This window comes from Bos taurus, chromosome 21, assembly GCF_002263795.3.
Source record: "Bos taurus isolate L1 Dominette 01449 registration number 42190680 breed Hereford chromosome 21, ARS-UCD2.0, whole genome shotgun sequence".
NCBI classification, from domain to species: Eukaryota; Metazoa; Chordata; class Mammalia; order Artiodactyla; family Bovidae; genus Bos; species Bos taurus.
The window spans coordinates 17070966-17094718 of NC_037348.1; the positions used below are offsets into that span (position 1 = coordinate 17070966).

Here is a 23753-nt window from a genome sequence, read left to right on the forward strand (position 1 = left end):
ATATATCCGTTTTAAATATAGCAAGTGTGTCCACTGAATAACTCCATTATACAGCGATACTGTAGAGCACAGGGAGCTCTGCTCAGTGTGATGTGGCAGCCTGGATGGGCGGGGAGTTTGGGGGAGAGTGGATATGTATGGCTGAATCCCTTTGCTATGTACCTATAACCATCACAACATTGGTAACATTGGTAACTGTCTATACTCCAATGTAAAAACTTAAAGAAACTGCAGTTGTGGTGTGGAAGAGGGGAAAGGCACTGTAAGATCTTACTATTACAGCTCCCTGAAGGACGTAAGGAAGCCCCATCCTCACCTCCCTGCTGGGTGGACTTCCAACCTCTGTCTGGGTATTTTTGGTGCCAGGATGCTCGTCACCACATAAGAGTCCAGTCTCTTGTTGGGTGGCTTGACTCCAAGGAATTCCTTTCCCAGATGGAGCCAGCCCCTTGACTATGTAAACTGGCTTCCAGTCTCTTTCGGGAAAACACACAACACATCTGTTACACACAACAGCCTTCCCGACATGATGTCTCTCACTCGGGGTCCTTTCCTTTCCATTTGGATTGAGTCTTATAGTTTGCTCAAATGACCATACCCCAAGTCCACTGAGATTCCAGAAAGAGGAATGGAAATCTGGTGAATCTCTCTTCCCTTCTTCTCTCTCCTCCACACTCAATTATCCTTTTTCTGAACTATTTGAGAATAAGTTATAGACATTCACAATTGTGGATTTCCTAAAAACAAGAATATTCACTTACCTAAGCACAGCTTATCAAAATCCAACAATATGCATTTACATAATACTATGTGTGGGTGCATGCCCAGTCTCTCAGTTGTGCCCCACTCTTTGCAATCCCATGGACTATAACCCACCAAGCTCCTCTGTCCATGCAATTTTCCCATCAAGAATACTGGAATGGGTTGCTTTCTCCTTCCCCAGGGATGCTTCTCCAGGGGATCTTCCCGACCAGGGATCAAACCCAGGTCTCCTGAACTGCAGGTGAATTCTTTACCACTGAACCACCTGGGAACAAACTATGTAATTAAGTGTGCTAGTTGCTCAGTCTTTGTGACCTCATGGGCTCCCAACAGGCTCTTCCGTCCATGAGATTCTCCAGAAAGCAATACTGGAGTGGGTAGCCATTCCTTTCTCCAGGGCATCTTTCTGACCCAGAATTGAACCCAGGTCTCCTGCATTGCAGGTGGATTCTTTACCATTGAGCCAGCAGGAAAGCTGCTGCTGCTGCTGCTAAGTCGCTTCAGTCATGTCCGACTCTGTGTGACCCCATAGACGGCAACCCACTAGGCTCCTCTGTCCCTGGGATTCTCCAGGCAAGAATACTGGAGTGGGTTGCCATTTCCTTCTTCAATGCATGAAAGTGAAAAGTGAAAGTGAAATCGCTCAGTCGTGCCTGACTCTTAGCGACCCCATGGACTGCAGCCTACCAGGCTCCTCCGTCCATGGGATTTTCCAGGCAAGAGTACTGGAGTGAGTTGCCGTTGCCTTCTCTGCAGCAGGAAAGCAGCACTGGGTTAATCTAAACACCTTATTCAGACTTTACCAACTGCTTCACTAATGCCTTATGCAGGGAAAGAAAAAAAATAATTTTGGTCCAGGGACTAAATTCTCACTATGTATTGTACTTACATGCCATATCTTTTTTAAAAAAATTATTGAAGTACAGTTGCTTTGCTACTGTGTTGTATTGTGTTTGTTTCTGCTGTTCAGTAATATGAATCGGCTATTGTTGTTCAGTTGCTCAGTCCCATCCAACTCTTTGCAAACCCATGGACTGCAGCACACCAGGCTTCCCTGTCCTTCACCATCTCCCAGAGCTTGCTCAAACTCATGTCCATCAAGTCGGTGATGCCATCCAACCATCTCATCCTCTGTCGTCCCCTTCTCCTCCCGCCTTCAATCTTTCCCAGAACCCGGGTCTTTTTCAATGAGTCAGTTCTTCGCATCAAGTGGCCAAAGTATTGGAGTTTCAGCTCCAGCATCAGTTCTTCCAATGAATATTCAGAACTGATTTCCTTTAGGATGGTTTGATTGGATCTCCTTGCTGTCCAAGGCACTCTCAAGAGTCTTCTCCAACACCACAGTTCAAAAGCATCAATTCTTCGGTGCTCAGCTTTCTTTATAGTCCAACTCTCACATCCATACATGACTACTGGAAAAACCATAGCTTTAAGTAGATGGACCTTTGTTGACAAAGTAATGTCTCTGCTTTTACGTATGCTGTGTCTGTTGATCATAGCTTTCGTTCCAAGGAGCAAGCGCCTTTTAATTTAATGGCTGCAGTCACCATCTGCAGTGATTTTGGAGCCCAAGAAAGTAAAGTCTATCACTGTTTCCATTGTTTCCCCATCTATTTGCCATGAAGTGATGGGACTGGATGCCATGATCTCAGTTTTTTGAATATTGAATATTGAGTTTTATTCTGCTACATGTATACATATATCCCTGTGTCATGTCTTTTTGGTCTTTGTTAGCTGAATTCCTTGGTCTTTTTTTTTTTTTTTGGCCTTTTACTACTTTCACATTTTTGAAAAGTGTGGATCAGATATTTACAGCATATCCCTCATCTTTGGTTTGCTGATTTTCCTCATGGTTACGTTCAGGTTATGCATTTTGGTTCAGGAATATCATAGTACGGATACTCAAGTGATGCTGTGTCTTTCTCAGAACATCTTGTCTTATGTTGTTGACCCTGGTCACTTGATTAAGCTGATATCTGCCACTGGATACCAGTTTCTACACTGGAAAATTAATATCATCCTTTTATGATTAATTAGTATTTTGTGGGAGGGGAAGATCTCTTAGAGGAGGATATGGCAACTCACACCACTATTCATGGACAGAGAAGCCTGGTGGGCTATAGTCCACAGGGTTGCCAAGAGTCTGAAATGACTAAGAGGATTTAGCACGCACGCACACTGGGACATCCTCAGGGGGGTGTGTCCAGGAGAGCCTTTGATTGATGTTGCCTTTTCCCATTGGTTTCAGAGTCTAACAGCCGCAGGGCAGTGAACAGAAGCTACGTCCCCGGTTTGCTCAGGCTGCATCAGGATTGGCACAGCCACGACACGGCCAATTCCTTCGTTCCGATCCGCCGGGCACTTCTGCTCTGCCTCAAGCATATTGCCAAGCTCCGGTCGGGCAGGGAGGCCTTCCTGGCAGCTCAGGGCATGGAGATCCTTTTCAGCACCATACAGGTAACCTGCATGGGGACTGCCTCTGTAGTTGGATGGCATGTGAAGGAAGTCATTTAGGACTCACCCTTCACAGAGCTGGGAAATCTCAGTATGTTTCTCTCTTCTTGCTCTGGGCAGATGTTCTGGACTCAAATCCTCGTTCCTTCACTCACTCATGTATTGATTGACTCACTTATTAATTGGGTACACCTGGGTCAGGAAGACCCCCTGGAAGAGGGTGTGGCAACCCACTCCAGTGTTCTTGCCTGGAGAATCCCATGGACAGAGGAGCCCGACAGGCTACAGTCCATAGGATCACACAGAACTGGACATGACTGAAGTGACTGAGCAGGCACGCATGCACAGTGTGTACACACTGAGCGGAGCTGGGATCGAGAGCGTTGCTTTTTTGTTGCTGGGGTACAGTTGCTTTACAGTGTTATTTTCTGCTGTACAACAGTGAATCAACTATATGTGTACATGTGTCCCCTTCCTCCTGAGCCTCCCTCTCATCCCCACATTCCATTCATCTAGATTATTACAGAGCACCGAGGCAAGCTCCCTGTGCTATTCAGCAGATTCCCTCTAGCAATCTAGAGGGATTTTTTTACACATGGCAGAGCACATGCTTCAATCCCAATCTCCCGATTCATCCCCATCCCGTGTCTGCACGTCCGCTCTCTACATCTGCTTCTCTATTCCTGCCCTGCAAATAGATTCATCCATACCATTTTTCTAGATTCCACATACATGTGTTAGTGCTGATTTTAAAGCTAGAGAACCTGGCTTCAGATCTCAGACCTGGCGCCTACTGCTGTGCAGTGACTCCATCTCTCTGGGTTTCAACCTTCTTCTTCTTAAAAAAAAAAAAAAAGACGAAAGTGATAAAATCTAGGTTTTCTACGTGGCCTGGATAAGTTAACATAGACACATCTCGTTTAGCAGGGTACTGCCATGACTTCACTGCTTTATGAGGGCGAGTGTTTATTGGAATAGCGATTAGTTATTGGGACCTCACGGTGAATGTGATAGACAAGATCCCTGACCTTTGGGGGCAAATGTTCCAACAGAGAGTCAGACATTAAGGAAGCAAATGATTCAGTCTGGAATATAATTTCATATTGCTCTGTGGGATCAATAGAGGAAGGGCACGGGTCCACAGTGACTCCTGCATGGGCAGAGAGAAGGTCTTCTCTTAGAGACATCAGGTCTTTGAGTGGGTGACACCTAAGCTGAGACTTGAATTATTGAGGGAGCCAGTCATGCCAAGTTTAGGAGGAAGGACACCCCAAGCAAAGGGAGTAGCACCTACGAAAGCTGTCACTGATCTCTGCCCCAGTGGAATATGTGTCTAGGGTTTCCTGGATTTCAACCAAATAACACATTCCTTAGTTTCACTTGATTAGGGCTAATGTAAGTACCATCGTGGGCTTCCCTGGTGACTCAGATGGTAAAGAATCTATCTGCCTGAAATGCAGGAGACCTGAGTTTGATCCCTAGGTCGGAAACAGCCCCTTGAGAAGAGACTTTCAACCCACTCCAATATTCTTGCCTGGAGAAACCCATGGACAGAGGACCTTGGTGGCCTGCAGTCCATGGGGTCGCAAAGAGTCGGATAGGATTAAGTGACTAACACACACACTCAGGCACCATCGTGCAAGGCTGCCTATACGTTCTCCACGAATAATGTGAGTGTTTCCCAGGTACCCGTCATCTGTTCACCCACCCTCTGTTGGGGCCAAAGCAGCTGTGTTTCACACACATTATGTTCTTTTCTGTCTTCTTATTTGGACTTCCCTGGCGACTCAGTGGTAAAGAGTCTGCCTGCCAATGCAGGAGAAATGGGGTTCAATCCCTGTATTTGGACGATTCCCTGGAGTAGGAAATGACAACCTGCTCCAGTATTTTTGCCTGGGCAATTCTATGGGCAGAGGAGTCTGGCAGGCCACACTCCATGGTGTCACAAAAGAGTCTGACATGACTTAGCGACTAAACAATGCTTGAAAAGTGAAAATGAAAGTTGCTCGGTGGTGTCAAACTCTTTGCAGTCCATGGAATTGCTCTAGGCCAGAACACTGGAGTGGGTAGCTGTTCCCTTCTCCAGGGGATCTTCCCAACCCAGGGATCAAACCTGGGCCTCCCGCATTGCAGGCGGATTCTTTACCAGCTGAGCCACCAGGGAACCCCACAAATACTGGAGTGAGTAGCCTATCCCTTCTCCAGTGGATCTTCCCAACCCAGGAATCAAACCCAGGTTCTCCTGTGTTGCAGGCAGATTCTTTACCAGCTAAGCTACCAGGGAAGCCCAAACAATGCTTAATATCTTCATATTAGTCTCTGTACTCCCTTCATCTGTCTCATTGCTTCTCTCTGGACACCTTCCAATTTCTCTCCACCTGAGTACATCTGGGGTAATGAAGCAGTCAACCAGAGTGCCGTTTTCCAATCATGCTATCTGTAGACTCTAACCATTTTAAAAAAGCTTTTCCCCTCTAAACAATAACATAATATTGCACTGCAAGCCAATATCTAATTTTTTTGTCTGCTATCACCTCTGGGTTTCTCTCCATCATTACAGTTTTCAGAGTTTCTCGGTCATGAAATAGCTACCTTTTCCGTTCTGTCCCTCTGGATGAGGAAATGCTCTGAATTTTTCCAAGTTGCACCATACTTTGTAAGCTTGTGTTCCCCAAATCTCGAATTTCTCCCAGCCCTGTGAAACTGCCCCCTGCTATGCTGATCTTTCACAGCCCCCTACTCTGGCTCGTGTGCTGCAGCCAGCTCCTCTGCCCCTGCCCTCTGCATTTTTGACTGTTTCTCAGATCTGTGTTTTTTTTAAAAAAAAAAAAAAAAAAAACAAAAGAGCAGAAAAGACAGAAGATGTTGATCCCAGAGGTACAGGTCTTTGACACAGAGAGGGTGGAGAAGATTCGAAGTGAAGCCCAGACATAAAAGCAGCTGTGAGCCTAGAAGCAGGCTTCTAGAAGCAGTTCCTCAGCTGGTCGATAAAGACCTCAACTGCTCAATTAAGCAAATTTACAGTGAGCTCCCAGCCTCCAATTACTGTTGGGACTGAAGCAGGATGTGAGAGAGGCAGACTCTGCATTTGGTGGCCAGGTTTCTCTTGCCCGCAGGCCTCCCAGCACCTGGGCTCTGGGCTCTGAGCACAGATGCTGTTGCAGCTGTGTTGGAGGTGGGGCTTCACATCTATCCTCTCCCCTCTCCTGCCAGAGACGGCACGGGAGCTGCAGGACGGCCAACCTGGGAACCTTGGATCTGGGGATGTCATTCTGGCCACTATTGCATATTATGCTGCTGCTGCTGCAGCTAATGGTAATAACACTGAAAATGCAGGAGAAGAAGAGGAAGAAGAAGAAAATGAAGGAAGAGATGGAAGAGGCGGGAGGCGGGGGTCGCGGAGGAAATTTGTGTTGAATGCTTACTATAGCCCAAGACTGGCATAGCAGCTTATGCAGACTCTCTGATTTCAATATTTTTAAAGGATTTGGTGGCTCAGATAGTACAGAATCTGTCTGCAATGTGGGAGACCCGCGTTCGATCCCTGGGTCGGGAAGATCCCCGGGAGAAAGGAACATTAACCCACTCCGGTATTCTTGCCTGGAGAATTCCATGGACAGAGGAGCCTGATGGACTGCAGTACATGGGATCATAAAGACTTGGACATGACTGAGCGACTAACACTACCTACCTAAAGGATTTGAAACTGATGATCTTTTTTAAATTGGCTTATAATTGCTGTACAATGTTGTGTTAGTTTTCCCCTCTCTCTTGAGCCTCCCTCCCACCCTTCCCATCCCACCCCCTAGGTCATCACAGAGACTGAGATGAGCTCCTTGTGCTACACATTAACTTCCCACTAGCTATCTGTTTTGTGCATGTTAGTGTATATATCACGGTCTTACTTAAGAGTCCAAGCTTCTGTCCAATGCACCAGAATTGAGTGCATTGGACAGAAGCACTCAATTCTCCAAAATGAGTGTGATCAAAGCTGCTACATGGTGGCAAGGTCCCTATCCTCAGAGTTTCTGATTCAGTAGGTCTGCGATGGAGCCTAGAATTTGTGTTTTTAACAAGTTCCTAAGTGATGCTGCTGCTTCTGGACTGGGGATCACACTTGGAGAACCGCTGTCCTGTACCATTTTTATTGGTGTTTGTGGTGTCATTACAAGTCTACTAGGCATGAAAGCGACTGAGAAAGAACTGTTTTTGAGTCCTTCCCACAGCTCCTGCTCATTGTAGTGTTCTTCACTTTGCTGCTGAGGTCGCTGCTTGCCATGTTTCTCTCTCAATAACCCCACCTCTTTGTTTCTTGGGTCCTGCATCCTTGCACAGATTCTCTGAGCATCCTTTAAATGTTCAGAGGATCACATTGTCCATAATGCAGTGAGGCTGTGTGTAACATACTGGGATCTTGCTGGAGCTCTGCATGAGGAAGGACAAAGAATCCTGACAGTTTGCATGTAAGGTTAAAAAAGAACCCCTGCTAGGATGCCCTGAAATAATTTGAGATAGTTACCAATTTTGAGAAATGGGTAATTGCAGATGGAATAAACTTGTATGAGATAATCAGGTAAAGGGGCCATTCAGTCTCTGGAGCCAGAACAGCTTCTGAGACCTAAAACTTTGCTACGAATGGTTGTTTGGAAGCTTAATTATGTGTCATAATCACCCAGAGCGCTCATTTATATGCAGATAACTGGACTCCACTCCCAGAGTTTCTCATCATTAGATCTGAGCTAAGGTACAAGATTCTGCATTTCTCATAAGTATTCAGGGGATGTTAATGTTGCTGATCTGGAACCCTCACTTTGAGAACCACAAGAGTAAGCCATGATAGTCTTTTTAAAAGTTGCAGCACTACCTACAATAGCCAGGACATGGAAGCAACCTAAATGTCCATCAAGAGGGAAATGGATAAAGAAGATGTGGTGCATGTTTACAATGGAATATTGTTGTTGTTGTTCAGTTGCCAAGTCATGTCCGACTGTTTGCTACTCCCTGGACTGCAGCATGCCACACCTCCCTGTCCCTCACCATCTCCTGGAGATTTCCCAAGTTCATGTTCATTGCATAGGTGATGCCATCCAGCTATCTCATCCTCTGAGCCTCTCTTCTCCTTCTGCCCTCAATCTTTCATAGCATCAGGGACTTTTCCAATGAATCGTCTGTTCGCATCAGATGAACAGAGGAGCCTAGTGGGTTACAGTCCATGAGATTGCAAAGAGTCAGACACAACTGAAGGGACTTAATGCTCACGCCCACATGGTAGAGATGATTATTTGCAAAGCAGATTTCAACTTGTCAAGGATCATGCTGGCTGCCACTGGAGAGGAGTATCCCAGGGCATGAGAGGAGGAGGAGTTAGCAGGGCAAGGGGAGAAGTCAGACCATGAGAGTTGAGGCAGGAGATGCTGATGGCTTTGGCTGGTGAGAAGCACTTGTCACTCAGTCTGCTTGTAACCCCATGAACTATAGCCCACCAGGCTCCTCTGTCCGTGGGATTTCCAACAGGAAAGAATACTGGAGTGGGTTGCCATCTCCTTCTCCAGGGGATCTTCCCAACCCAGGGATGGAACCTGCATCTCCTGCATTGCAGGCAGATTCCTTACCACTGAGCCACCGTGGAAGCCCAGTAAGAAGCAGATCTGGAGCTTAAACCCAGGACTGTTTCTTCCTTGAGCACCTCTTCCACTAGAACATCTCATTTTGTTATTGCAAGAATTGTTTCTAGGACTCCGCCGTGAGTTAGCCGTGGTCTCCTAAGATCTTTTCAGATTCTTACGAGATTTTATGATCCTAATGATGCCTCCTGGCATCCTCCTAGCTCACTTACTGAGTGTTTACTATTAGGCACTCATCTTACATATAACTCATTTAATTCAGACACAGTCTATGAGAGAGGTTCTGATAGCATCTCTTCTTTACAGATAAGGAAGTTGAAAAGAGAGGTATAGTAACTCACCAGGGTTCTGAGTTGTACAGTTAGTCCTCATCAGCCCAGGATTTGTTTTTTTTTTTTTCAACATTAAACTTTTTATTTTATATTAGGGTATAGCCAGTTAACAATGTTGTGGTAGTTTTAGGTGAATAGCAAAGGGACTCAGCCATACATATACAGTATCCATTCTCCCCCAAATTCCTGTTCCATCCAGGTTGTCACATAACACTGAGCAGAGTTCCCTGTTCTCTGCAGTAGGTTATCCATTTTGAATATAGCAGTGTACATGGTCTTTCCAAACTCTCTAACTATCCCTTCTCCCCCGGCCACTGTAAGTTCATTCTCCAAGTCTGTGAGTCTCTCTCTGCTTGGTAAATAAGTTCATTTGCATCATTTCTTTTTAGATTCCACATTTAAGGGATGTCATACAATATTTCTCCTTCTCTGTCTGACTTACTTCACTCAGTATGGCACTCTCTAGGTCCATCCATGTGGCTGTAAGTGGCATCATTTCATTCTTTTTATGGCTGAGAAGTGCTCCACTGTGTACACGCACCACAGCTTCTTATCCCTTCCTCTGTCGATGGACATTGAGGTTGCCTCCATGTCTTGGCTGTTGTAAACAGTGCTGCAGTGAACATCGGGGTGCAGTCAAGGACTTGGATTCAGATGGCCTTGCTCTGATCTGAGCTGTGTGCTATCCTCTATTTCACTTACATATTATGAAAGTAGGATATTTATCACCCCGCAGCTGACTCAATGATATTAAATGTGAGCTGAATATTTTAAGCAGTCTTGTATTTCATCGTCTTTTTCAAGTAGCAGGTGGATGACTCAGAGTTACAGGAAGAGTGTGCCTATAGATGTCACCTTTGCCACAATTCTGAGATATTTGTCCACAGAGATCCGATATCTTGGAGTCTTATCACTTGATGTTACACAACACAAGTGGCTACCCTGCATTTGCAGGAGCCGGAGGGTGTATGCCTGCTTAAATTTTGTGTCCTGAGCCCCTTCTTGCCTCACCTGGGTCTTGGTCACGATGCATTAAGACTAGGAAAATGTTGGCGAAAGATCTAGGCATTTCTGTTACAATACCTTGGACTCAAGGATTATCTTTGTTCTTTTAAATTAATTTTTATTGGAATATGGTTGCATTTGGAGTAGGAAATGGCAACCCACTCCAGGGTTCTTGCCCAGAAAACACCATGGATGGAGGAGCCTGGCTGGTTACAGTCCATGAGGTCGCAAAGAGTTGGACATGACTGAGCACACGTGCGCATAGTTCCTTTACAATCGTGTGTTCCTTTCTGCTGTACAGCAAAGTGAGTCAGCCACACACACACACACACATGTCCTTTCTTTTCTGGTTTCCTTCTCATTTAGGTCACCTGGAGCACTGAGCAGCGCTTCCTTAGCTTCACAGTAGGTTCTCATTAGTGGTCTATCTTATACATAGTATCAGTCCAAGGATCACCTTCAAATTCATTAATGTTTTCTCCAGAGTAGAGCAGACACCCAACATAACATTATCCCTAATGTCTAGGTTTCTGGAGACACTGTCACCCAAAGTCAGTTCATGGCATGGCCTAATCCAAGAGGACACTTGGACTTGACTCCATCCTTGTACTTGCTTTTTCACCTGCATCATCCCACACCAAGTAAAGCATTGTTTCCATCATCAGCAATAAACCAATGACCGTCATAGACCTGGCTTCCAGAGTCCTGGCAGATTTGAGCAAGTTTCCTGGCCTGGACTTGGCTCCATATCTCCTAAGGCTGTAACTCAGAGCATTACCTCTGATCAGTCATCCACCTCACTCACCTCTCTTTATCATCCACATTCAGTTCTCTCTTTTTCCAATCCTCCTAGCTTTCACTAAGTACTTGAAACTATTTGAGCAGTCCCAGTGATGAAGCGGGCTTCCTGGGTAACTCAGATGGTAAAGGATCCACCTGCAGTGCAGGAGACCTGGCATCGATCCTGGGTTGGGAAGATCCCCTGGAGAAGGGAAAGGCTACCCACTTCAGTATTCTGGCCTGGAGAATTCCATGGACAGAGGAGCCTGGTGGGCCACAGTCACAAAGAGTCGCACATGACTGAGTGACTAAGTCTTTCGGTGATGAAATAGCCTCAACTAATTTATTTTCCATGGAAAGTGCGCCTGCTGTTGGTTCAGGTTACCTGATTGGTATTGTCTGAGCACACTGAAGAGAGATAGTGTGGTTTTTTCTTTTTGATGTGGACCAATTTTAAAGTCTTTATTGAGTTTGTTACACTATTGATTTTGTTGCTTTTATATTTTGGTTTTTTGATTGCAAGGCATGTGGGATCTTAGCTCTCTGACCAGGGACTGAACCCACACCTTCTGCATTGGAAGGTGAAATCTTACCCATTGGACCACTAGGGAAGTCCCAGGCATTCTTGATTGTATTAAGAACTTTCTGTTTTGAAAGTTGGCTTACTTTTATTTCACTCTGGAGTCATTTGGGTAGCTTGAATTCATGGCTTGAATTTTATTAACTTTTTCCCCTCCATGTTCTTTCCTGTGGGGCTGCCTGTAATGTGGGCCTGAAGGTGCCAGGCAGGGTGTCACTGTAGACAGTCCCTGCTCTGTGGCATGTTCTAAAGCGTCCTCCATATCTCCTGCTCTGACTTATTGGCCTCAGAGCTTACTGGAAGCCCTTTAGGAATATCACGCTGGAGGCTTTCATTAATCAACTCTCTGTACCAAATCAGGAGACAAAATGTTTACTAAGAGACTGAAGGAAATGGCCATGCTTTTGCCAAAGAGATCCTGACCACTCCCAACTCACTCTCTCTCTCTCAGTTTAGTATACTTGTTCTTAGATTTTTCACGGTGCCTGAAAAGCAGGATCTTGTCATGTTCCATCAGCATCAAAATGTTACCTCTTGCAAACTCAATTTTTCTTTGCTTTGTCTTGTACCAAGAGGGACGGACACTGTGGGCTTTGAGAAGAGGCATGCTATTTAATTTAGGTGCTTGGGATTCTCTTAATCTTTCTTCTGATTTCATATTTTACATTTTCCTTGATATTTCCCCCTCAGATAATAGCTGAAAGAGAACAGTAAGACTTCTATCAGTTCAGCTGCTCATTTTCTAATTTAGGGGATAATTCACAGTGACACATGGGTGGTTGAAGGAAGATACCGTTTCCTTTCCTTCCCTCGGCTCTTCTAGACAATGTCTTACCTTAGGTGCAGCCTCCCTTGAAAATCTTTCAGGTCTATTTTCAGACTTAATTCACTCCAGTAATATATGAGCTGTAAAAGAGAAATAAAACTGTAGATAATAGACTGGATGAAAGCAGATTCTACATTAGACAAAATGCTACGTTAGAATGTTCAGATTAGATGGTCTACCTTTAGGGTATTTGCTGTGCATTTAGGCTGTGTGCAGTTCGTTACCTAAAATACCATTATAGCAAAGGGATTCTGCACAAGATGGTGGTGTCTGATAGGATATTCTCTTTGTTTAGAACTGCCTGGATGACCAAAGTCTGGAGCCTGTCATCTCCACTGGTCTTCAGATCCTGAGACAATGCTACCCTAAGAGTCCACTTCCCTTGGTCACAAGCAGCAGCGCGTATTCTTTTCCAGTCCCTGGGATCGTCACCTCTGAAACTCCACGTGTTCTAACTGAAGGTAAATATGTGGATATACAGATCTTCCTGTGGCTCAGTGGTAAAAAGTCCCCCTGACAATGCAGGAGAGGCGGGTTTGATTCCTGGGTTGGGAAGTTCCCCTGAGGGAGGAAATGGCAACTCACTCCAGTATTCTTGCCTGGAAAATCCCATGGACAGAGGAGCCTGGCAGACTGCACTCCATAGGGTCACAAAGAGTCAGACACGACTGAGTGACTAAGCACATACACAATGTGTGGGTAGTTATTCTGTACTCATTTTGCTAGCTGTAAGCTTTATGATGAATTTTTGCATTTGGATAATATTTCAGAGGAATGTGGATGAAAGTAGAATCAGTTTTTTCATAATACCAAGGTCATTAATTTTGTCCTTTATTATTAATTGTTGCCAGTTTGCATCACTGACATGAGTTTGAGTAGGCTCCAGGAGTTGGTGATGAACAGGGAAACCTGGCGTGCTGCAGTCCATGGGGTCACAAAGAGTTGGACACAACTGAGTGACTGAACTGAACTGAACTGATGGAATGACTATAGTCATCTCAGCTGATGTTAAAAAAAAAATCTATTTCCAGTCCCATGGTGGAGCCCCTCCACTGTACAGACTGGTTCTGGAATGAATTTGCCCAAAGGATGGAATTGAAATCAAACTTTTGCTGTTTACCACCCCCACAGTAGTCCTGTTAGAATATGTGACAGTGTGATTGTCCAATGTCCAAGAAGATTTTATTGTCAGAAGAGTCTAGTGGTTTTCAACTTTGTCCTTTTTCCAGGGAACAGATTTTCTGTAGGCATCATCTTGTTGTAATGACACTGGATGCTTTCTTTGGACTTCTGTTTTAAATACGTTCCTTCGTACTAAAATTAGGGAGTCAGTCAAAGTGTTGTCGACATTACAGCAGCTTTGACATGTATGTGATCACTAAACCCTGGCAATGATAGTTGCATAACTACTTCTATATCGGGTGGAGGAAGCCAGAATGGTCCACGTGCCTGCTAAGTCGCTCAGCCATGTCCAAATCTTTGTGACCCCATGAACTATAGCCCACAAAGCTCCTTTTTCCGTGGGATTCTCCAGGCAAGAATACTGGAGTGTGTTGCCATTTCCTCCTCCAGGGGATCTTCCCAACCCAGGGACTGAACTGCATCTCTTGCACTGCAGGCATATACTTTACTTCTTGAGCCATCTGGGAAGCCACGCGTCATTTTATTCTGCACTCGTTTTGCATTCAGCATGGGGCAGCACTTTAGACTTCATGAGATAGTGCTCTTGTGTGCCTGTATTTGCACAAATTACACATTCAATAATCACTAGCCTGTGTTGAGGTCTTGTGCACTTCATAATAGCCTCCTAGTTGTAAAAAAAAAGTACTAACCATTGTGTTCTAAGAATTGCAACCCACCTCTGTTTTTTTTTCCCCCACTTAGAAGATTATGAAGATGATGGTGAGGAAGAGGAGGACAAGGACTCAGACTCTGAAGATGTGAAAGAGGAAGTAGGTACACTTGCCCTCGATTCAGATGCTCTCCACATTCACAATTCTCAAAGGAAAGTGTCCCTTTTCTATGTGCAGCTGAACCCAGAGTAAATTTTAAGGACACACTTTTGTGCTTCTCTGGTAGCTCAGCTGGTGAAGAATCTACCTGCGATGCAGGAGACCCCGGTTCGATTCCTGGGTCAGGAAGATCCGCTGGAGAAGGGATAGGCTCCCCACTCCACTATTCTTGGGCTTCCCTGGTGGCTCAGCTGATACAGAATCCGCCTGCAATGCGGGAGACCTGAGTTCAACCCCTGGGTTGGGAAGATCCCCTGGAGAGGGAAACGGCTACCCTCTCCAGTATTCTGGGCTGGAGAATCCAGGCAAAGAGTCGACACGACTGAGCGACTTTCACTTTGTGCTTCCACTCTAGGGCCCCAAAGATACTGATGCTCAGTTAATGACTGCAACTGTTGTCCTTTTCATCTTGGTAGGTCCTGTACAATCTTATTGTCACATCAGAGGCTATCCATTATTAAGGCACTAGTATTCCATCAGGATGAGCCTCAGGTAGACACTCCTGGTTGGTGTATTTAATAAGTGTGAATGGCATTCAGGCAAAGAGACCACGGAAAGATTTTCTAGGGAAATTTTTCTGGTAGATCTCCAGTATCTTTGTAAGTTAGCCTTTCCTACTCACTCTGTACACACAGGGCCACTGTGTTGTACAACTCCATGTACCTTGGAGTCGATGTGAGCTGTATTCCTTTGGGTTGTGTCGTGAGCATCCTAACCAGTGGGAGAGTAGTGCCTGTTGGTCTCTATCACTGCTAACCTGTGCTGTAGAGTGGAGGCCAGCAAACTTTCTAGGAGAGGTCAAATGATCATCGCTGTAGGCTTCGTGGACCTTTCAGTCTCTCAATGACTCAGCTTTGCTGTGGTGGCACAAAGGCAGCTGTAGACAGACGTGCAGACAAAAGGGACGGTGGGGCACAGTGTACTGACTGCGTTTCCAGAGAAGACTTCCTGAACGCTGGCACCGTTGGCATTTGACCAGATAACTCTTAGCTGCAGTGGCTTGTCTTGTGCATTGTAGGGTGTTTAGTAGGACCCCTGACCTCAGTGCGCAGGGTGCTGGTGACACCCACCACTTTGACCCCCAGTCATGAGCAAAACTGTCTCTTGTTGTTTAGTCACTAGGTTGTGTCCGACTCTTGGAGACCCCATGGACTGTGGCCCTCAGAGCTCCTCTGGGATTCTCCAGGCGAGAACACTGGAATGAGTTGCCATTTCCTTCTCCAGGGGATCTTCCTGACCTAGGGATCAGGATCAAACCCAAGTCTCCTATATTCTCGAGTCACTCGAGAAGCCCAAAACTGTCTCTAGGACTTGCCACATATCTCTGGGGGTGGGGTGGGGAGGGGATCACCCTGTGGTTGAGAACTCCTGCTCTAGAAAAATGATAATTCATCTATGAGTTATAATTATATCTCCATTTCTGTTGGTGGCCATGAACAAGTTCCTTCAAGTTATAGTTCCTTAATTTTGACGCCAGAGAAATAAGACTGAAAAGCATGCACTAGCTTTTATGACATTCCTGGAGATGAAGTCTGAGTTTAAAAATCTGTCTATTTATCATCTACCATCTGTATGTCTATCTATCTATCTCATATCTATTTATGTATTACCTATATATCTGTCATCTATCTTTGTTGATATATCTATCATCTACTACCTTTCTATTATGTATATATCTATTTACCTGTCTCATGTGTATCTATCTGTCTATCAAGCTACTTATCTACCTATCATCTCTATCTGTAGTTCTATTTCACCTTTATCTATCTATATATTTATCTATCTACTTGTCTATCATCTATATGTCAATTTATATATCTCACGTCTGCCTACCTATCTATATCCATCTATCTAGCTCATCTGTGTCTATCTGTTCATCTATCTAGCCATCCATCATTCCATCCTCCTCTCTCCCTTCTCTTCCACCTACATATCTACCTAGAGAGAAAGGGACTTTTTGCATTCTCTATCATAATAATCACCCACCTTGCTATTAGTAGTACAAGACATAGAGGGTCTACCTCTTAGTGAGGTCTCTAAGTTAAGGCTGTTACTGATATTATAGTGTGCTCAGAGTTTTGCTGATAAACAGAATCATTTTTGAAGTCATCAGAAGCAAATTGGCTCTTTGCTGTGGCTTGCCGGTGCAGGCCTATGGAGAACTTGCTGAATTATTTGAATAATACTGTGCTGCTGCAGTCATTCATCAATGCCACTTTCCCTCCCCTCTTGCGGGCTCTTTGATAACTGAATGTTTGATGCAGAACGTCAGCAATCTCTTGTATCTGATATGAAGGCACAAGTTGCAGGCTGGTGCCTGACTTCACACAGCATGGGGTTGTGGGGTGGGGAGCTCTCAGACCATCTCCCTGCCCCCACCCCTGGCTCTGCAGATGATGGTGGGTTGGGATGGAGTGGAATCTAAACAAATAAATAAATCCAGCTGGGAAGGAAGCATAAGACAAATGAGTGAGGCCCTGGAAATAATTCATCACGAGCCTTCAAGCCCAGGAGAAGGTGAGAAGTTAGTGTGTGAGCACGCATTGTAGAGAAACAGAGGAACAGTGGAGTAAGGGCTTGATTCTGGGGGTGTTGCAAGAGTCGGGGAACTGGTGCCTCAGCAAACTTGTTTTCCCCAGGAGAAGCCAGCAGCATTTTCTCCTAGATTTGTGGCCAAGCCTTCCCAGGTGATGCTAGCGGTAAAGAACCTGCCTGCCAATGCAGGAGACATAAGAGATGTGGGTTTGATCCCTGGGTCAGGAAGATCTCCTGGAGGAGGAAATGGCAACATACTCCAGTATTCTTGTCTGGAGGATCCCATGGACAGAAGAGCCTGTCGGGCTACGGTCCATAGCGTCACAAAGAGTCGGACATGAATGAAGTGACACAGCAGCAGCAGCATATGGGCAAGAAACCAAGAGTATTTATTGCTGGTCAGAGAAGTGACCCAGGACTTTATGGCCTTTTCATTTGAAAAATCTTAGTTGCTAATTGGGAGAAGTCTGTTAGAAAGAATTATTAAAAGGAACTTCTTATATCTGTAAAGGGTCTTGAGTGTGGATAGTCAGATTGCTATTCTTTGAAAAGTGTCATCATAAGGAAGGAGAAACTTACAATGAATATCAACTGGGAATTGGCCATGATTTTTCCTTCATGAAAATAAACATTAGATTTAGATAGACCCTGGAGAAGAGGATGTACAGAGTGAATTCAAGCTCTTCCTTCCTTTTTTTCCTCCTCTTAAACTTTTTATTTCTTTCAGATATTTTCTTGGATATGATTCGTGCGTGCAGCAGCATGCTAAGTTCTTAGGAATGATACTACTACTAAGTACTAAGGATTCGCTCAGTCGCGTCTCTTTGCGACCCCATGAACTGTAGCCCACCAGGCTCCTCCGTCCATGGGATTCTCCAGGCAAGAGTACTGGAGTGGGTTGCCATTTCCTTCTCCAGGGGATCTTCCCGACCCAGGGATCGAATCCAGGTCTCCCGAATTGCAGGAAGACGCTTTAACCTCTGAGCCACCAGGGAAGTGAGACCCCAAAACCTATTTTCTGTTCTCCAAAATTCACCTTAACCAAATTCTAAGTAACCAAGTACATTCTATGTATTTATGACCCTGAATCATATCTATTTGTTAAAAAAAAGTTAACTGCTAAAGAAAAACACAACTGTGAAAGACTTGGTGATATTCCAAATAAGGCCTCAAAATTTTCTCCTGCACTGAGAATACACCTTTACCTTCTAATCAAAGCCAACGTTAGTGTTACATTTTTGAAAGGCTGCTAGCTGTAATGGAGAAGTAACGAGCGGTCTCAACTTGCCAAGTGGAAGTCGTAATTAGCACCCATTCTGTGGTACATGGAACTGCTGCTTCCTTAGTCCCCTTACTTGGTGACACAGAGTCCCCTCACAGGCTTCTCAGAGAGAACTGAGGGAGTATATATCTGGATACTCATTAGCTTTTCAGAAAAATATAAAGGCATGAAGCTGAAGTTATATGAAAACATTCTATGTAGAAACATCTTAAGTTCTATTTTTCAGTTACCAAAGATATTTAAAAGAAAATACCTTTACTCTTTAAAAATACTAGTGTCCTTAGTTTCTTTCTAATTCTTCACCTGAGTAGTCTCTCCAAAGAGCATGATTTACAAAATGCTCTCTCATGCATCCCTGCATCTTAGGGATGATATTATGATATTACGAACACTCTTCACACCAGACACACTGGCCTTACTTGCTGGTGGGGAGATGCTTCTCAATGCTTGCCAGGTTGCATTTCTATTGGTGCCACCTCAGGGCGTGGCTGAGGCTGGAGCAGAGATGGTGGAAGCAAGGAAGATCTGATGGACGAAGCTGGGAAGGATAAGTGTTGGGATCTCTAATACCAGGCTAAGGAATTTGGGTCTGAAAATATCATTATATCAACCTCATGGGAATCTGTATTTCTTTTAAAATTTGGAGGGAAATTGCAGAAGATGGATGAAATATTGCATTTTTATCCCCTGAATCAGGAATATAAACACTTATTTTCACAATTTATTTGATTTAGGGAAGAATAATCCAGACTCTCAGGACTCTCAGATTTTTCCTTAACTAACAAAATAGACTTCTAAACTATAGGGTAGAATCCGCATTCCCCCCCGCCACCCCGTTTGATTAGGGAAATTTGATCTAGAAGAAGCACAGAGAGATGAAGAGATTAAACCGTTTGATTCTTGATGTCCTTTCTCCGTATGAATCTATAACCTTTGGAAATAGAGAAGTGTTTGGAGGAGAGTCACCATTGCTATAAAACTATTATGAAATGATGATCTAGAAGAAGTAAAAGGTCTGGGATTATTCAGTCCAGTGAAGAAATGGCTGGTGGTGACTTGGTAAACTTTTAGGTGTACAAAGAGATAAAGGTGTAGCCAGAGGTTACAACCTCCTCCTCAAAGCCTGGGAGTTCCAGCATCATCTTGACTCCTCCAGGCTTCCTCTTACACTTTACGCTTCAACCACCTTCTTTCTATGTAAAATTTTTTAAAAAATATTTTATTGAAGTATAGTTGATATATCATGTGGTGTTAATTCCTCATGTACAGCAAAGTGATTCAGTTATACATTCATAAATGTTCTTGTTCTGTATGTGAGTGTGTAGGTTCGGCCACCTTCTTTCTATAAGCAAATTTAAGCTGTTTTTGTTTTTTGTTTTTTGTTTTTCTTTGGTTAGTAATTCTTTTCCCCAAGTGTTTGCCTAGTTAGCCCTTATGATCATTTAGGTCTAGTTAAATGTGACTTCCTCAGCTTCTTGTACCCTGGCCTCACTCATAATCACTCTACCCCCTTTCATTCTTCCCATGACATTTATCACTGTTCCAAGTCACCTTATTCACGCATTTACTTACTTAATTCCTGTCTTCCTTCTCTCACTAGAAGGTAAGTTCTATGGGATCATGGACCTTGGTCTGTTCCATTATCTCTGGGTCTCAGTACCCTTTCATAGTTGGTGCTCATTAAATGTTTGTGAAAAGAATTATTTAAATGGGTAGATAGATGAATAAATATGACAATTACAATTATGTTGAAGAAAGTGGTGATGAGATAAAAGCAATTCTTTTATATTGTTTACCCAGTTCATCTCATTTTGCATAAATTATTTATTTGTGATGAATGTTGATAAATACTGACATGAGTGCTGAGAAAAATTATCTTCATTCTTTTTATTTAAGAAATACAATCTTACATATTAAATTATACTTGATTAGGCCAGCCCTATAATTTGGAGGCAAGGGAACTGTGCCCATGATTCTGAAGAATCACATCTGTAGCTTGTCTCGATATTTCTCAGGATGGCATATGCTTTGAATAAACACATGCCTGTTGGTAACATATGTTTTGAATATTCCATCGCAGGATGATGACTTGGAAACAGATGTGAACAAGCTGAGCTCCAAACCTGGTCTTGACCGACCTGAAGAAGAACTAATGCAATACAAGGCAATGTGTCTTGAGCTGTCCTGCAGCTTTGAGGTAGGGTGTCAGCTGTGGTTCTGCTCCTTGGTGATGCCCATGGGTTCTTTGCAGGTGCTGGGAGGCAAGACAGGTTTCCACAAGGAAAGAATCACTCATTTTTAGCAATCTGCTCTGGGATCTTTCTGAAAGAGAAGCATAAGGCTAAACACAAACGTGAGAAGGTGGCAGAGCCACAGATGCATGCAAGGGTTCTACAGTGTGGCCTCAGGACCTAGGAAGGAAGTAGGATGAAGGCTCTCGTTGCAGCCTGTTGTCTGGTGGGCAAGATGCCTACCCCCACGCACTGATAAGCAGTGAAAATCTTGGTGATTTAATTGTCCCCTTGTCAAAATGGAAAGGTTGTACTCCTTGGCTTTCTGAAGGTGACCAGCCTGATTCTAGGGTTTCTTTGTTAGTGGATACAAATCAAGAACCTTATACCTAGCGATGTCAGTTCAGTGACTAGTTGCTGCTGCTACTGCTGTTTCCACCTAATTTTAGACCTACTTTTCGACCTCCATTCTTTTCTTATGATTCTTAATAAAGCATGAATTTAGCCTCTTCTAAGAGTATAAGCTAAGTCACTTATAGAAGAGAGTTAACATGCTGCATTTTGCTCTAGAAAGCAGAAGGGGATCAATGGGTAAAAGGTTCAGGGAAGGAAATTTTAATTAAATGTAAAAAGTAATATCTTAAAAATAATCAAAATCACCCACAAATGCAAAGAAGCACCTTGGGATGCAAGGAAGCTTCTGTAAGTGAGTTGTTTGACTAGACTGAATACTTGGGGTATCGCAGGAGGCATTCATGTAGAACTGTACTACACCCATTGAATTCCCCTTCTAAGTGCGAGTTGCTAGGATTCTACCATTTCTTTGACTCTTGAAGCTTAGACTTTTCGTTGACTGACCTTGGAAAATGCTTTCCAGTTGACAGGATTTATGCTTAGCTCTGTGCCCAGAGAGTAAGGACAGGGATCAGATTGCATTCTCTTTTGGAATGAAACAATGACATATTCCTTTCTCCTTTTAACCTGAAGGAACTGGAGTCCAAGCCTGGAGATGATCTGAATTCTGACGAGACTGAGTATGCCAATCACCATCACATTCCGACTGCTGCCTCCCCAAAGGGGCTTTGCTTGAATAAGGACCAAATCTCCGGGGGACAAGAAAAAGAAGTCCCGGTCCAAACCTCTCTTCTGAGCAGGGTGAAGATGGGGAGGTCCAGCGTACATGTAACTTCCAAAAGAGGACCTGGGATGAATTCATACCGAAATGTACACTCTAATGGTCCTGGGATAGGTTCTTCTGGAAGTGACGTCTCAGACATTCAGGCATCCTTCCGAGAGGATGCCTGGGACATGGATGCGATTTCCTGCCCAAGGATAAGTGCTTCCTTTTCCAATTCCACTAAGACTAGAGAAACTGCCGAATTCATAGATCAGCTCCTGCAGACACATCCAAAGCCTATGGTCTTCCATGACCCCTATCTTTATATGGCCAAAGCCAGGAGAACCAGATCTGTGGCTGATTTCAGCATGATGGCATTTCCTGATTTCTGGGGACATTGTCCACCTCTCTCTGCCCAGCCTATGTTGCAACGTAAATGTGGAGTCCAAAGGTGATGGTGTTATTAACTTGGGAGCTATGTGTTTTTTCCTTCTTCAGTAAATATTGTTGTAGGTGGAATGGTTGGTGCAGATAGTTCTGTTATCCTCAAGAAAGTGAACATTAGTCAGGAGCATCTGAAAACCCTTAAGTACAAGCTTCCTTGATGGTCCAGTGGTTAGGACTTACCTTCCAATGCAGGGGGTGCTGATTCAGTCCTTGGTCTGGGAGCTAAGCTCCCACATGCAAAAACACTAAAGCATAAAAACAGAAACAATATTGTAACAAATTCAATAAAGACTTTAAAAATGGTCCACATCAAAAAAATTTTTTTAAATCCCCACGACCTTTAAGAACATTTTTGCCAAATATACAAGCTTGTTTCTCTACTAGGACATTTCAGAACCAAGTATAGAATGGTAGACCTTAAAGTGAAAAGTGAAAGTGTTGGTTATTCAGTTGTGTCCAACTCTTTGTGACCCCATGGACTGTAATCCACCAGGCTCCTCTCTCCATGGAGTTCTCCAGGCAATAATACTGGAGTTGGTTGCCGTGCCCTCCTCCAGGTAGTAGATGTATGTCTGCAAAATGAGTTTCTTAGATGATTCCAGTGCAACTGCTTAGCTCCTGTCCATTGCAAATCCTACAAAAGGAAAAGATTATCTAGTTCCACCAAACACTGGGATCGTTCCCTAAAGGAATTCCTCAGGAAAACAGACAAACAAACAAACAAGTGTGGATTGTTTGGGATCACTTTTCTCATTCACTGCAAATTGGAGTCTGGTCTCTTGATGCGAGGATGTGACCTCCACGCAACAGTCCCAACCTTACAGAACTTGACTTGGCTTGGGGAAGAGTTTGGCTGCATCACTGAGGATTGTAAGGAAAAAATGCATCTTCCATCTTTGGGTGATGGATTATTCCCAGCATGCATGGAAGGGAGTTTGCCTTGGGAATGGCCTAGTGAGATTAAAAAGAAAATTACTAAAGCCGAGGGGAAAAAACCTATCTCCATGGAAAAAAAATGAGTATATATGCATTAAGTCTATGCAGTAAAGTGTGCATAGCAGTGAAAGTGAAAGTCGTGTCCGACTCTTCACGACTGCATGGACTGCAGCGCACCAGGCTCCTCTGTCCATGGGATTTTCCAGGCAAGAGTACTGGAGTGGGGTGCCATTGTCTTCTCCAATGCATGAAAGTGAAAAGTGAAAGTAAAGTCGCTCAGTCGTGTCCGACCCTCAGCGACCCCATGGACCTCAGCCTTCCAGGCTCCTCCGTCCATGGGATTTTCCAGGCAGGAGTACTGGAGTGGGGTGCCATTACCTTCTCCAGTGCATAGCAGTAAGTTTTATTAACTTATATTCAAGTTCATCAGCAAATTGACGGTGGACCCCAAGAAAAAAGTGTTCCTACTTGGTCTTTTGGCTGCCGTCTCTGACATCTGACATCTCTGACCTTATCTTAATGTTCTGTTTCCCGAGAGACTCACGGCAGGGGCTGGCTCACCTCCACACCCCTCTGGCCAGGATACTTTCCCCTGAATTCAAGCCTCGTGTTGACCTATCCTTCCTCTTCTCCTACCACTCCCTACCACAGAGACCTGGAATGGAAATTTAGGGAGGGAATCTGAAAGATCCTTAGGTAGCCTTCCTCTCTTGTACTTCAATCTCCCGGATATTGCTGTTTCTTGGGCTTCTCAGGTGGCACAGAGGTAAAGAATCCACCTGCCAATGCAGGAGACACAGGAGAGCTGGGTTTGATCCCTGGGTCGGGAA

The 23753-nt window shown here is 44.2% G+C and overlaps 1 protein-coding gene across 1 annotated transcript in view; it reads left to right on the top strand.

Moving 5' to 3' along the window:
* Positions 1-23753, top strand: part of AGBL1 (AGBL carboxypeptidase 1) — a 939272-nt gene that overhangs the window by 156630 nt on the left and 758889 nt on the right. Inside the window, exons 7-11 of the mRNA XM_015459153.2 lie at positions 3011-3219; positions 12659-12824; positions 14248-14315; positions 20273-20389; positions 21411-21991. Coding sequence (XP_015314639.2) covers positions 3011-3219; positions 12659-12824; positions 14248-14315; positions 20273-20389; positions 21411-21991 — 1141 coding nt within the window. The remainder of the gene's footprint in view (positions 1-3010; positions 3220-12658; positions 12825-14247; positions 14316-20272; positions 20390-21410; positions 21992-23753) is intronic.